At 43.9% G+C, this 13,689-nt stretch overlaps 6 protein-coding genes across 6 annotated transcripts; 4 read left to right on the top strand and 2 right to left on the bottom strand.

Annotated features, from left to right (window-relative positions):
- Window positions 1-292: 292 nt before the first annotated feature.
- EAF01_004142 (uncharacterized protein) lies at window positions 293-3,319 on the bottom strand (the record flags this gene model as incomplete). The annotated part of the gene is made up of 1 exon (XM_038912396.1): window positions 293-3,319. One exon carries the CDS (start codon window positions 3,317-3,319, stop codon window positions 293-295), a length of 3,027 nt encoding a protein of 1,008 aa, XP_038772080.1.
- Window positions 3,320-3,366: 47 nt separating this feature from the next.
- On the top strand, window positions 3,367-3,628 carry EAF01_004143 (uncharacterized protein; the record flags this gene model as incomplete). The annotated part of the gene is made up of 3 exons (XM_038912397.1): window positions 3,367-3,408; window positions 3,441-3,468; window positions 3,513-3,628. The coding sequence occupies 3 exons, from the start codon at window positions 3,367-3,369 to the stop codon at window positions 3,626-3,628; spliced, it is 186 nt and encodes a 61-aa protein (XP_038772081.1).
- Window positions 3,629-6,644: 3,016 nt separating this feature from the next.
- Window positions 6,645-8,151, top strand: EAF01_004144 (uncharacterized protein; the record flags this gene model as incomplete). Its single annotated transcript, XM_038912398.1, has 6 exons — window positions 6,645-6,782; window positions 6,831-6,927; window positions 6,995-7,085; window positions 7,160-7,243; window positions 7,303-7,835; window positions 7,898-8,151. The coding sequence occupies 6 exons, from the start codon at window positions 6,645-6,647 to the stop codon at window positions 8,149-8,151; spliced, it is 1,197 nt and encodes a 398-aa protein (XP_038772082.1).
- A 454-nt stretch (window positions 8,152-8,605) lies between these two features.
- On the top strand, window positions 8,606-10,797 carry EAF01_004145 (uncharacterized protein; the record flags this gene model as incomplete). Its single annotated transcript, XM_038912399.1, has 3 exons — window positions 8,606-9,080; window positions 9,150-10,233; window positions 10,317-10,797. The coding sequence occupies 3 exons, from the start codon at window positions 8,606-8,608 to the stop codon at window positions 10,795-10,797; spliced, it is 2,040 nt and encodes a 679-aa protein (XP_038772083.1).
- A 508-nt stretch (window positions 10,798-11,305) lies between these two features.
- Window positions 11,306-12,366, bottom strand: EAF01_004146 (uncharacterized protein; the record flags this gene model as incomplete). Its single annotated transcript, XM_038912400.1, has 4 exons — window positions 11,306-11,720; window positions 11,793-12,099; window positions 12,156-12,279; window positions 12,334-12,366. The coding sequence occupies 4 exons, from the start codon at window positions 12,364-12,366 to the stop codon at window positions 11,306-11,308; spliced, it is 879 nt and encodes a 292-aa protein (XP_038772084.1).
- Window positions 12,367-12,672: 306 nt separating this feature from the next.
- EAF01_004147 (uncharacterized protein) lies at window positions 12,673-13,560 on the top strand (the record flags this gene model as incomplete). The annotated part of the gene is made up of 1 exon (XM_038912401.1): window positions 12,673-13,560. One exon carries the CDS (start codon window positions 12,673-12,675, stop codon window positions 13,558-13,560), a length of 888 nt encoding a protein of 295 aa, XP_038772085.1.
- Window positions 13,561-13,689: the final 129 nt, after the last annotated feature.

Here is a 13,689-nt window from a genome sequence, read left to right on the forward strand (position 1 = left end):
AGGAAACGCATCGCGAAGAAAAATGAACACACAGCAGATACAGAATAGAATAGTACATGTAGAAAAGCAAAAGTAAAAGCTGGCAAAAAAAATCATCAAATCTTTCCTTCATAATACATGTGTTGGTCGTAAATTTGTTGCTTTCATCCATATGTGGTGGTAATCCCACGTTGTCCAAGAAATTGTCCAGATGCGCCGGTATTTTCGTTCGCCCAATTCTATCAAGTCATTCAATCGTTAATCCCACCGGGTATATCCATCCTCATACTGCGTCATTCACTTCTCTGCCTTTTCAAATCAAATTGTGTGACTCTGCGCTTCTTGATTCCAAGACCTCATCAACCCCGTTTCTCAATCCCCGGGGCCCACTGATAGTGGCTCGCAACTTTGCATTTCTCTGTTCTCTTCTTCTTTCACTGAGTTTTTTCCCTAGTCCTTTCAAACCCACATATTCAATCCTTAAACCTAATCCAGGAATTGTGTGAATGCGACCACCATTCCCCTCTTTGAAGCCATGACCGAACTCTCCAGGCTTGGCTTCACGAAGAACTCTCTGGTCTGCCTCTCGTCTTAATGTGTTATTGCTTCTTTGCTTTACAACTCTTAAAGCATTGCCACTAGGAGACCTTCGCATTGTCTTTCGATCTAACGGGGCTTGAATGTAATCCTCATCACCATAAGATAACGGGAGGATCGCAAATGTACGTTTTAATTTCCCACCAAGGCCACGTTTTGATATCACACGTCTATTCCCTGGACTGTGATATTCAGGGAAATAATCTTCCTCGTCACCTGAATCGTTATCATTCTCTTCTAGATCGTCCCAGAAATTTGCCGGTCTCCAGAATGGGTGTAACTTGCTATCATCAGCGGGCTGATCGAGAACTGATGGATAAAGTGTAGAAGGATTCGCCTCTGGTTTCGAGGTTTGGGTTGAAATATCTTTGCGACGACCACTCAGTGAAAATGTGCGTTTTAACAAACCAGTTTCTGGTATTACAACGTCTGAATAACGTCGGTTGGTAAAAGCACGACGAAGAGAGAAGTTACGTCTGAATTTGTCTGACGATGATGGTCGATCATCATCATCTTCGTCCATTCGAGTATCGAAGTCAAACCCTAATTGACGTTCTTCTGCTGCTCCAGGCGACATATCAGATGGAGTTGGAGGAATAAATTTGATCGCCGGTGGTTCAGGCGGGGCCCGAGGATTTCGCAACGGTGAGATAACTCCATCCATTGTATGTAGATTTTGAGGAGTTGTAGGACCGTTATTAGCTTCACCATTCACCTCAACAGTTGGCTGTGTAATCAATCGTCTCAAAGTGGGAGGTGATGGCTCGGATTCCCCATGTATCATTGTCCATGACTTGTTTTGATGTGGCACCATCGACACTGCCATAGCCTGCGAAATTTCAGCGGTTGTTGCTGCAGTACCTGCTGTTTCATATGACGCTTGTGAAAATGGTGTAGCTTGTGTAGATCGCCGTGCATGAAATTGACGTTCGTCAGGATGATCAATACTTAATCGATTATGATCTATGCTTGAACGAGCATGTTGTGGGTCAATCTCTTTCTCCGAGACAATAGGCTTTGACGCTTCTACTATTTCTATCTTTAAAGAATGTTTTTCCTGAAGCATATTGTGAGCTTTGAGACTCTCCGCAGTCAATGAACCAGCTCTCGAAGTGTTTCGGCTCGTTGGAGCGGAAAGTGAAGATCTTCGAGTTGGGATACTTGGAGGATAATCGATAGTATGTACAGAGTTACTCGATCCTGCAGATTCTGACATTGTACGTTTGTTGGTGGGTCGCATGATATCAAAATATCCAGGCTCATTAGTTCTCGAAGATTGTGACAAAGGAGCCGACTTTAGGGAGTTACTCCTTTTAGTTTGTCGACTACTTGTTGAACGTAGAGATGGAGGTTTAGAGGACTTTGCCGAAGACATGCGATCTGGAATGACCACAACAGGTACTCCACCCTCACGTATGATCTTTCTGCGCGATTTGTGACTCGAAGCGATGCTAGGGGTAGCATTCGATGCCGAACTTCCATTGTGTCGTTCAGGTATTCGATCGGCTTTGTGCAATAGACGATGATGTCGTTCACTCGATTTCTCAGATGGTGTTGCGGAGCTTATCGTTGATTCAGTTGAACTAAAATCCCTCAACCCAATCTGCTTTTTGGTATGGCGGAGGGTTCTCATTCGGGAGGGCGGCACATCAACGACAAACGCTTCAACGACTGTAGATGTGGTTGAGCGACCAGACATAGTAGAAAATCTTCTTGTATCTGATAATGCGGGAGATTCTGTGGTGTCTTTCCGTACTCTAGGCCATGTGCCACCTTTTGACGTAGGCTCCACCTTATCTTCCTCCAGCCGGCGGCTTTCAAAGTCCTCTTGTAAAGGTAATCTTCGAACAATCTTCGTGGCTTCTGTCGGTGAAATCAAATGATCTTCCCCTACTTCGTCGTTCGCACCTCCTTCGTCAAAGCTCGCATTCCTCTCTCTGCGTTTCCTAACTACTACATTCCTCATGAGATTATCATCCCATTCCCGTTCCACTTCGCTTATTTCTCCTTGAGAGGTAGCCCATTCTCCATCAAAACCGCTAAATTCTTGCTCTAATAATGATAGTTCCTTTGCCTTTGGTGTCGCAGAACCCTCGTTGTCGGATTCTAAACCCAAGCCCAGCCCAATTTCTTTACGTGGAATTTGTAATACTGCTGCCTCTGATGGGTTTGCAGAGGGGATTCGTGGTCGAACTGTGGATGTTTCGTCCTCGTCTGACGAATATAAAATTTCCCGCGCTGTTCTGAAGGAATCTGTTCGCGAAGAGGGATACCGCGAGTTTGCTAATGCTGGACGGAATGCCAATGGTGGCATTGCGCGTGGAGGTGTGACATCGGGAGTGGGTGGACTTTTTTGAATTGTTGGCGTGGTGGGTTTTGATTCTACACTAGATTCTTTCACAGACTGGACCTCGGAATTTGGCGCAGGTATAACAAGAATACTGCTAGTGCCAGATGATTGTCGCGAATGCGCTGGTGGAGTTGGCGGAAGTAGGGGAGCGCCAATCCTTTTCGAAGTATGCTTCAACATACGCGGATTTGTATTCTCGGAATTTTGTGACGGCGTTGATTCTGCTTCTGCACTTCTATCGCGAGCTTTGAATGTTTGTGATTGAGACGACAAATCGGAAGGACGGACTTCTCTTGGATGAGGTAGGATTTTATGCCTTTTCAATAAAGTTGTTCCAACACTTTGAGCGCTGTTTGGAGCTTCAGAAGAGCTTCCCAGCTCCCGGGACGGCATCCTGAGCCAGTTCGTCGTCTGTGTGATGAGCATAAAGTTGAATAAAAATGGGGCCTCTTGAAAAGAAAATAATTCCGGGAAAAGCTTGTGTTAGTTTTCGAGTTTATTCTTATTTCAACAGATTATTGTTCTCATAGCGAGAAGGTTCGGTAAGTTGCATAAAGGTAGTCCTTGTGGTAACGGCTTCGTGCAGTATCGCAAGTTGGCAGATGGCATAAATTAGGCTGGGTGGTGAGAGATGTGAATGGTGGTAGTGGTGGTAGTGGTGGTAGTGGTGGTAGTGGTGGTAGTGGTGGTAATGGTGGGTGATGGAGGTGAATTATTATTGTGGTACACTTGATTAAAAACGCGAGAAATTGATGATTGAATGGAGAAAAAGGAAATTCGTAAAATCGTGTCGATCCAGTCTCGACTGAAGAGGATCAAAAGATGTGTAGATTTTATTGGATATTGGTGATACACTTGGGACCAAGATTCGAATCCAGTACAGATTGCAGGTTGTAAGTTGCGGATTATGGGTCAGATTATGCTCCACGAAGCCCTCTCTGATGGGAAGGCAAGCTTTCAATTCTCCAATCCAATTGAAACAATCATACACTCTGAGATGTTGAGTGCATTTGGGACTGATAGAAGTGAATATGTAATGGATTCGAGGGTAACAGTATAATATCGAGAAAGGCAAAAGGAATGGATGGAGTGGAGCGGAGTGGATAGCTGCGTGTGTGTTTAGGTGCAGAAAAGTAAACGTTCGAATTGAATCAATGACAGATGGCAATGCGAGGTGCCTAACAAGAAGAGGAAAAGAAGCAGAAATCGAAACAGTCAACGTTGTCCGATTCTAGATGGATGAATGGAGAAGTGGAGAAGTGAAGGAGCGAGATATTATTCGTCAACTTTATCATGTTCCCAAGATTTCTTACGTCGCAGTGTTTATTGCTGTAGATGTGTGTTTGTGTGTGTGTGTGTGTGTGTGTGTGTGTGAGAGTGTAAGTATCCAGAGTACTACCTGGCATGTATGAGTACCCGGTATGTCAGATACGCAGGATGTCGCGAATCCTCGTGAATTACTGAATCGTGATAAAGTTTTGGGTAGCTACTTGAGGTCCTTCAGCGCGTCAATTGGTTGGCAGGGTGGGGGATTCTAGTACGTGCGTGCTGCACTGAGTGAGAGTGAGGTCTGAATCCTGCCTGCACCGTAATTGTGTATCTCCAACTGTCAAAGCCAACGGCAGAAGTGATTCACTTCACTACATACAGACTACATCTAGTAAGTACAGAGTACAGGTGTACATCAAGCGTTGGGTATAAGCAGGTCTGTACAACAACTTGGCCTTTTTTCTTCTTCTCTTCCAGGTTATCCCCATACAATATAATATGGCGATACTTCCTTTATGAATCATTGCAAGCCGTCATTCTTTTCAATCAACGAATCAAAGTATCAAGATGCCATACGAAAACAAGCATTATTTATTTTTTCCAAAGGACGAAGAAGGACGATATACCCTCGTGCATTCATATGCAACCGACCACCAATTCTAGATTGACGAATAAAGATCCATCATGCATATTGATGCAAAGAATTCAGTTTATGTGATAGGAAGGGAATTTAATGGCTAAACAAGATTTTTTTTACGAAGCTCTTTTTCTGACTTCCTTACGCATTGCATCATGTCTCCCTACGGAAAGCTTCACGCTCAAATCTATTCGGGAGAAGGATAAGGAGCAAAAGGAAAAGGAAAAAAGATGGCTGGTATGAAAGTTTTGCCTTTTATTAATGTTGAACCTTCTTTGCTTGGGCTATATATACTTGGGTAGGACTAACATACTTTTACCCCTCGCTTGTAATTGATCCGTTGGCCTTCTAGCCCGCTTCCAAGGAAGTATAAAATTCCTCCCCCTTCAGATGAACGATGATCGATCTGTCTACTACCTACCTGGGTAGATAAGCTCACCAAGATTTCAACTAAAATCGTCGATTATATCTTCATCTCCGTTTACAAGAATGTTTCATTAAATTGCTCTACACGATTTCAATCATGAAAAAGAGAAGGGCAAAAATTAAGTAATGGTTGCCCACGTATCTATTTGGGTCAAAGGTTCTCATTGTCCAGCTGGACAGACGGACATACAGACAATCAGACAATCAGACAGACAGCGCCGTTGAGGTGCAGAAAAAGCTCAAACATGGTTCGCTTCCCATTGACTTGAGCCAAAAGGACCGGCCCAGAAACGGAGTCAGCCGCAGAATCTCGCGTACCGAGTGCACCACGTGTATCATTAGCAGAAGTACAGCGTACGTCACTTGGATTACTTAATAACTTGATGCTGCTTTTAATAACTTATATGATCTTGCATCGTATCATTTACCAGTCCAATTATCATGATATGAAGGCTTCTCTCCTTGTAGTATTATTAATCGTCCACCTAGTGGTTGACGACTGCTCGCCTTGTTTTTGCACTCCGGTACTCCTTTCAGAATCTTTTGCTATATATTCTATCAATTGTTTAAACGATTGATTACGTAATGTAAGTTTGTTCATCGATTTGTTTCCTCAACAGAACGTGAAAATATATCACAGAGAGCACATATGCAATTCCTGTCGATATTTCAAGGAAATGCAGGCGCATACCTTGGTGCCTCAGGCCCTCTACCCCAAACCCAAATGCCGCTTTCTGGGGATTTCTTACCCCTCCTTGTGATAAAGCTCCAACTTTCTTATCATTCTCTATCTATTACCTCACTACAATAATCCGATAACACGGTTTTGTCTACCTAGGTACCTTGAAACCGAACGTTGTGATCTTCATGATCTATACAAATTCTTTCCACATCGAAGGAGCTCTATCCAATTAATCAAGACTTCATTCTGTTATTCACCGCATCACAATCTACGATGGACTTCCTATCACAGTTACACCAAAATCGTTTATCTTTGCATCATGCAGATTTCCATGGGAACCATCTTCTAGATTCCACATGCTCTTCATCCAGCCATCATTTGCTCTGGCTGGCCGCTGGCGCCGGTTTACCTAACGAGAATATGAAAGCATTATCCATCAGCACTGATTTTCATTATTCATGATTGCTATCATGTATGTTGCCGGCAAGATAACCATTATGCGATTGATTAGCATTTATCTACCGACCCTTGACGGGATAAGGCCATACATAGGCATCAGGCCAATTGGTCTATGATAATTGATGTGTTGATCTACAAGGCATTGGAGTTTTCGCCAGCGCAAAATGTCTATAAAAACTCATGGAAGCCTCTGAATTTCCTATTTTCTTCTCATTCTTATCAATTGTGAACTTTTATCACTCATAATGTTGACTAACATCCTCACTGTTGCTGCATTATGTGCAAGTGCACTGGCGCATGGCGACCATGAAAATCAACTTCCAATTGCTGGACCACACAAATCACTTTGGTATAACACTTTACCGGGAGATGGAGGAACTCAAGTATGTTCCACGGGAGGCAATCTCTGAGAGCTAGCTAATAAAAATCAGGCCGATTCGGTGTTTTCGGGCATCTCAACCTTTGGTAGATTGCCATATTCTCCATGCTTAGCAACAGATGATGTGAAATATGACATTGCGTTTATTGGTACGTCTTGACTCCTTGCAAGGTTTCAATGTCTCGAGGAATCGTATGCATACTGATTTGCTTGCAGGAGCTCCATTTGACACCGGAACTTCCTATCGACCGGGAGCTCGATTCGGTCCATCGGGGATTAGACAAGGCTCAAGACGTTTGAATCTTTAGTACGTATACCTTTGAGATGTTTGCTAGTATACGTCTCTAGATATGCGTAGACTCACATGTTCGTTTTACCCAGTGGAGGATACAATGTTCCTCTAGCCACCAACCCTTTCAATAGTTGGGCAACAGTAATTGACTGTGGAGATATTCCTGTCACATCGTATGTCTGCCTATTCACCAATTACTATAATTATGTCGTTAAAACAGACTTCATCTTAGCTACGATAATACGTGGGCCCTTCATCAAATTGAAGAAGGCCATAACTCTATTCTCTCGCGTGCCCCCGCAACCGATGCCAAGAAACTTGGACCTGCCAAAAATGGCAAAACTCTCCCAAGAGTTATCACCTTAGGTGGAGATCATACAATTACTCTCCCTCTCCTCCGCTCCATCAACCGGGCATATGGTCCCGTTTCCGTCATCCATTTTGATTCCCATCTTGATACCTGGAAACCAAAGGTATTTGGTGGAAGTCCATCGAAAGTTGCTTCCATCAATCATGGTACTTACTTCTACCATGCTGCACAAGAGGGTTTGCTTGCAAATGATACAAATATCCATGCTGGTATCAGAACTACTCTGAGTGGTCCCAGCGACTATGAGAATGATGGGTACTGCGGTTTTGAAATTGTTGAAGCGAGAGAAATCGACACGATTGGTATGGATGGTATCATCAAGAAAATCCGAGAGCGTGTCGGACTTGAAAGACCTGTTTACCTATCTATTGATATCGATACCCTTGACCCTGCCTGTAAGTCAGCCTATCAATCATTGGCCCTTGTCCTATAAGCCCAAATGCTAATCTCCTAAAAGTTGCTCCTGCAACAGGAACTCCGGAAACAGGAGGATGGTCTACTAGAGAACTGAGAACCATCTTAAGAGGATTGGAGGGTATCAACTTGATTGCTGCAGATATTGTCGAAGTAGCCCCAGCGTATGATACGAATGCGGAACACACTACCATGGCAGCGGCAGATGCGCTCTATGAAGTACTTAGTTTGATGGTTAAGAAAGGGCCATTGAGTATGATGATGGATAAGATTATCGAGGACAAGGTCGAGATTTAAAGGATCAATTCATCAGAGTTCCAATGCTTCATTAGCTAATCTCTATGATAAAGCCGAGTGTTCTGGGAGGTTTTTGCAGCGAGGTTTCTAAATAGGCACCATCATGCAGTCTTAAAACCAAGCATTGTCGATTGAAGAGAGAGAGAGAAATGAAATACATATCAAATGTTCACGACAAGAGCCTGGAGCACTCCTACTGGTTCTAAAGCTACAATAGTTGTGCAAATAATGATATCCCGACATTTTGGAATCTGAATTTATAAATATCTAGTTGAATCAGATTTATATTGCTACGCAGTTGCGAAAATTACTACGTCATTCAGTAGTCGCGTTTGCGATAAGATAAGAAATTATGTCATCGGCGTCAATCGACAACCCTAGATGCTCAACGACCAAGTGGTAAACAAATGCGACGACACTTTCCCCTTAATATTTGCAAACCTAATCAATAATCATGGCTCCCTGGTCATCGAAATCAGAGTCTTCCAAAGATCATGAACATGATCTTAGTACAATGTTGGAAACAGAGGAACGTGTTGATCTAACACTTCTTGTTGCCAATATTACAGAAGTCATGCAAAAGCAAATCAGTAATACTTTTGACGCCTCGATTACCACAGGAGAAACTTCAAGCAAAGCTTTGGAAATTGGAGATAAGAATCCTAATACTGATGATAGTCAATCGAAAGAAGAATCTGAAGAAGAGGAAAAAGCTCGGAATCTGAGAGAGAAGAGAGAAAAGGAATTATCGGCTCCTAAAATGCTGGAGCTGAAGCGTGATGCTCTGAAGTTTTTCCAGGAATGGCAGGAAAATGTGATATCGAGGATTGGTTCGGTTGTTAATAACCCCAAAGAAGTTACCGAAGAGCAGAAGAAAAAGGCCAGCGCAAATGCTACCCCTGATGCGGAATCAAAAACAAAGGTTGTTAGTATGTACCTCTAATGATTGCTTCAAGCTTCTACCTGGATTGAGGTAAATTGATGATTAACTCTCTTAGAACAAACTACCAATGTTGTGGAAGCAGATGCGGCTTTAGTAGAGCTTTATCCACCGACGTCTACTGCTCTTTATTCGTTACAAGAGGAGAAAAGAGTAATGCTCCTACACGCCATGCTATTGCTGCTCCTTTCATTAGAGCACTACACGGCGCATTCCCGTATTCTCTTACTGCATATAGCATCATCTCTCCATCTTCCCCTTCACACTTTGGCGGAGACAGAAGTGAAAGTCGCACAGGGACTCCTAGAAGCCGCCAAGAAAATGTCCGGCAATGAAGAAACCCAAAAGAGAAGCGAAGAGAACAAAGTATCTCGAAGATGGAAAGTCGGACTTGCCGGTGTTGCAGGCGCCGCGATAGTCGGAGTCACAGGTGGTCTTGCCGCTCCACTAGTTGCAGGCGCTCTGGGCACTGTAATGGGAGGGCTCGGTCTTGGTGCAACGACCGCTGCAGGCTTGCTGGGAGCGCTGGCGGAAAGTGGAGTTATTGTTGGAAGTCTTTTTGGTGCTTATGGTGCGAGTATGACGGGAAAAATGATGGATTCGTACGCGAAGGAGGTTTCGGATTTTGCATTTCTGCCGCTGAGGGGATCACCATATCAGAAATCTGTCAAGGAAATGGCAGCAAAAGACCGAAGGTTGAGAGTCACAATAGGGGTTAGCGGATGGTTGACCCAGAAAGAAGATGTTATCACTCCATGGCGTGTCCTCGGCCATCAAAGCGAAGTATTCGCTCTCCGATACGAACTCGAAGCCCTATCCAAACTCGGAACATCCCTAGAATCGGTAGTCAAAAGTGCAGCCTGGTCTCTCGCCAAGAAAGAAATCATCGCTCGCACCATCTTCGCGAGTCTGATGACCGCTCTGTGGCCCCTTGGTCTATTAAAAATCTCTAAAGTCGTCGACAATCCATTCTCCGTCGCGAAAAATCGCGCGGATAAAGCGGGCTTGGTTCTTGCTGATGCACTTATTAATAAGGCGCAGGGAGAACGACCAGTTACTCTCATTGGTTATAGTTTGGGAGCTAGATTAATCTATTCATGTTTGATGAGTCTAGCTGAACGTCGAGCGTTCGGTTTAGTCGAGTAAGTTCCCCCCTAAATCCTATACATCTCACTCACGCCCCCCCCCCCCCCCACTCAATAAAATATCTCCTAATGCTTCAAAGATCCGCCGTCCTAATCGGCGCCCCCACTCCCTCCGACGCCGCCGCCTGGCGCGCAATGCGCAGCGTCGTCTCCGGACGTCTCGTCAACGTCTATTCCGAAAACGACTACATCCTCGCTTTTCTCTACCGCACCAGTAGCATCCAATTCGGCGTTGCGGGTCTGCAACCCGCGCAAGATGTGAAAGGGGTGGAAAATGTAGATGTGAGTGAGATGGTTAGTGGACATCTCAGGTATCAGTATCTTGTCGGGACCATTTTGGAAAAGATTGGATGGGAGGATATTGATGTGGAAGAGGTGGCGAAGGAGGAGGAGACGTTGGAGTTGTTGGATGAGAGGGAGAAGATGGAGATGGAGAGGAAGGGGGATGAGGGAGGAGATGCGGATTTAGAGGATGAGGCGAGGAAATTGGAGAGTGAGGTGAGTAGGAAAAATGAGGAGTTGAAGTTGCCGGAGGATGTGGAGAAGTTGCATGTCAATTGAGCTGGAGATGTTTTTATACTGTTTGGTTCATCGAAGATAGATTCGAGGGATTAGATATATGATGGATGATGTTTGGAACGTATATTTATTTTCATTTTTATGATTGGCGTTTTGAATGTTTTATTGTTTATGCATGAATCATCATTTCATCAATTCCTTGATCAACATTTGACTTCACTCCACTGTATCTACTGTTGGCAAATCTTATTCCTCCCCCTTTCCTTCACTCTTCATCATCTATATCATATCTCATTCCATCAACCTGGATATACTATAGAAATAGTTCACCAGAAAACATGACTTCAGTCAAAAACATGTCGTATCTCAAGCACTGACCTAAAAATTGGATTCGAACAATTGTATACAGACTAATCATTTTCGTACTGATATTTGTTTAGCCAAAGCTTAAGACCATGACAATATATTTCTCCGCGGCTAACTCAAAAGATATCACCCAAAACCCAAACGCCAAACTGCAAGAGCGAACTCTAATTGAACAGAGTATTGATCATGAGAAATCATCACCCTTCTCCTCAATCGCACCCTTGATTTTCAACAAAATTGTTGTCTTCCACTTGTCCAACTTGCTCATTTGATCATACTGGAATAATTTGTCGGCGAATTGTTCTTGGTCGCCTGCATCAACGGCCTCGGCAAGGTCGATTAATAATTGGTGTTCCCTTGTGCTTGCGAATGTTGGATCCATGTCTCTGTACTTTTCGAAAGCTCGCCCGGTGGCCACTGTATCGCCGACAGCTAGATGACACAGACCGGCCTTGAGGAAATAATCCTTTACCGACCATTTCATGAGATTGTTCGAGACGGATGATGCGGCTACTTTCTCGAAATGTTCGATGGCTTTGTAATAGTCGCCATCGAGAGCGGCAATATCGGCGACCTTGAGATAAAGTTTATTGGCCAGTCTGTCAATATATCAGTATATGTTCATCTCTATCACCAAAACATAGGTGTCAGAAATAGAGGTCAAAACTCACGCCTCAGCATTATCGGCCTCGAACCAACTGGCGGCTAATTCATAACTTTCAATCGCCTTCTTCATATCCCCAATCTCCATCTCATATACTTCTGCCAAATTCTGCTTATGTGTGGCAGCTCTCCTGAAGTTTCCTTTCGATGTGTAATGATTGATCGCAACGTCTAAGCATCGAGCCGCATCTAGTGGTTCTCCCTTTTTGTATACCTTGAAGGCTTCTGTGAGCGTATTGGCAGCATCATCCGGTTCGTTCAATTTGTTGGTTTGGATATCGGCAGCGCGCTCGAAGGCTTGTCCGGCTTCCTTGTCTGTAAAACGGGTATCAGTATAAATCTAAAGGTGCAAAGACTTGGGAAAGTATTACTTTGCTTTTGCATGCGGAACGCATTCGCAGCTTGGTTATATAATTCAGCAGCATTTTCCCACTTCTCTTGTCGTCCACCGAAAAGACTGAAGCCACCAGAAGCACCTGCAACTGCTTTTTCTGCCTTGGGAAATGGTCAATATGAAGCTTATCGAGTAGCAGATGGTGGGGTTGGTACCTTTTGCATTAGAGTGCGAGGATCTTGTGCCATGATTGCGATTTTCTGTGTGATATTCTTTTGTGCAATATATGTCTCGTGCAAAAATTATCAATGAATGAGTTTAATCAAGAGTTGTACGTATTAATGAGTTGTTAGAGTTGACATGTGTTCGTGGTTTTGAAGACAACTCTTGCAAGGGTTGTTTGTTTCTAGTCCTAGCGCTCTGACATAGCCTTGCCCCGCCTGTGATTCACACTAGCGTACTTCTGGGGAACGCATGGGAACTTTTTACAATGTAAAATGTAAACAATCGATGCTTTTCATGAAACACAACGATATCACCTAATTGATCGCAAAATGTCGAGGTCTACATGTTTGCGTTGTCGCGCATCGCTGCGGCACTCCTTTTTTACCACAAGATACACATACGCTCAAATTTCCCTTCCTCGAACATACAGTACTTCAGAAGCCCCTCGAGAGACATCTGCAGTAGGTGGAAACTCATCACCCGAATCAGGAAGTAGCACGGGTCGCTTTGTGCCGCGGAGTGTAAAGCTTCACGGAAGTAAAATAACAACACCTCTGACCCCCAAGCCGGAAGATCAACAAGTCCCAGTCCGCCGAGTATATGCTCGAATAAACGTGGATCTTTCTCACCGAAAGACAAATATCGATGAGCTCTTATCAAAACCCACTTGGTCCGTTCGATCTCTTTTACCATCTCCAAATGAGAAGCCTGCGGAAGAAATTACCGTCAAACAACTTCATCATTTATGTCGACTCTCCGCACTTCCTCTTCCCAAAACACCAGAAGAAGAAAGGAAATTACTAGATACACTACATTTACAATTGCACTTTTTGAGGGATATTCAGAAGGTCAATACAGAGGGCATTGAGCCACTAAGGAGTATTAGGGATGAGACGTTGGAGGCAGAAGCGCATGAGTCCATTGGATTGCAAACTAAGGAAATCCAAGAAGCATTGAAGAAAGAGGAATATAAAGGAAGAAACAAAAGACCGAGAAGGCAGCCGGGGATTGCGATAGAGACACAAGGTGTAGAAGAGTGGGATGTGACTGGGACTGCGACTGAAAAGGTTGAATTCGGGGGCGGAAAGTATTTTATCGTAAGAAGTGGAAAGGAAGCAACGGAAAAGAAAATGGAGGGGGACAATCAATCGGGAACGGACGCAGAATTTTTTCCGGACACAGAAACAGAGAACCCTGAGGCGCGCGGTGGGAAGTGATGGAAATATGTTGAAGATGGTTTTAATATTGATACCCCATTTGCAGCGTCACAGTATTCAGGAAAGTTGCCCTGTATACTATACTTTTTTGTTCCATGCAAATTTCCTCATGGCCGTTGTCATGAGTAC

The sequence above is a fragment of the Botrytis porri genome (assembly GCF_014898465.1).
Source record: "Botrytis porri strain MUCL 3234 chromosome Unknown BPOR_005, whole genome shotgun sequence".
NCBI classification, from domain to species: domain Eukaryota; kingdom Fungi; phylum Ascomycota; class Leotiomycetes; order Helotiales; family Sclerotiniaceae; genus Botrytis; species Botrytis porri.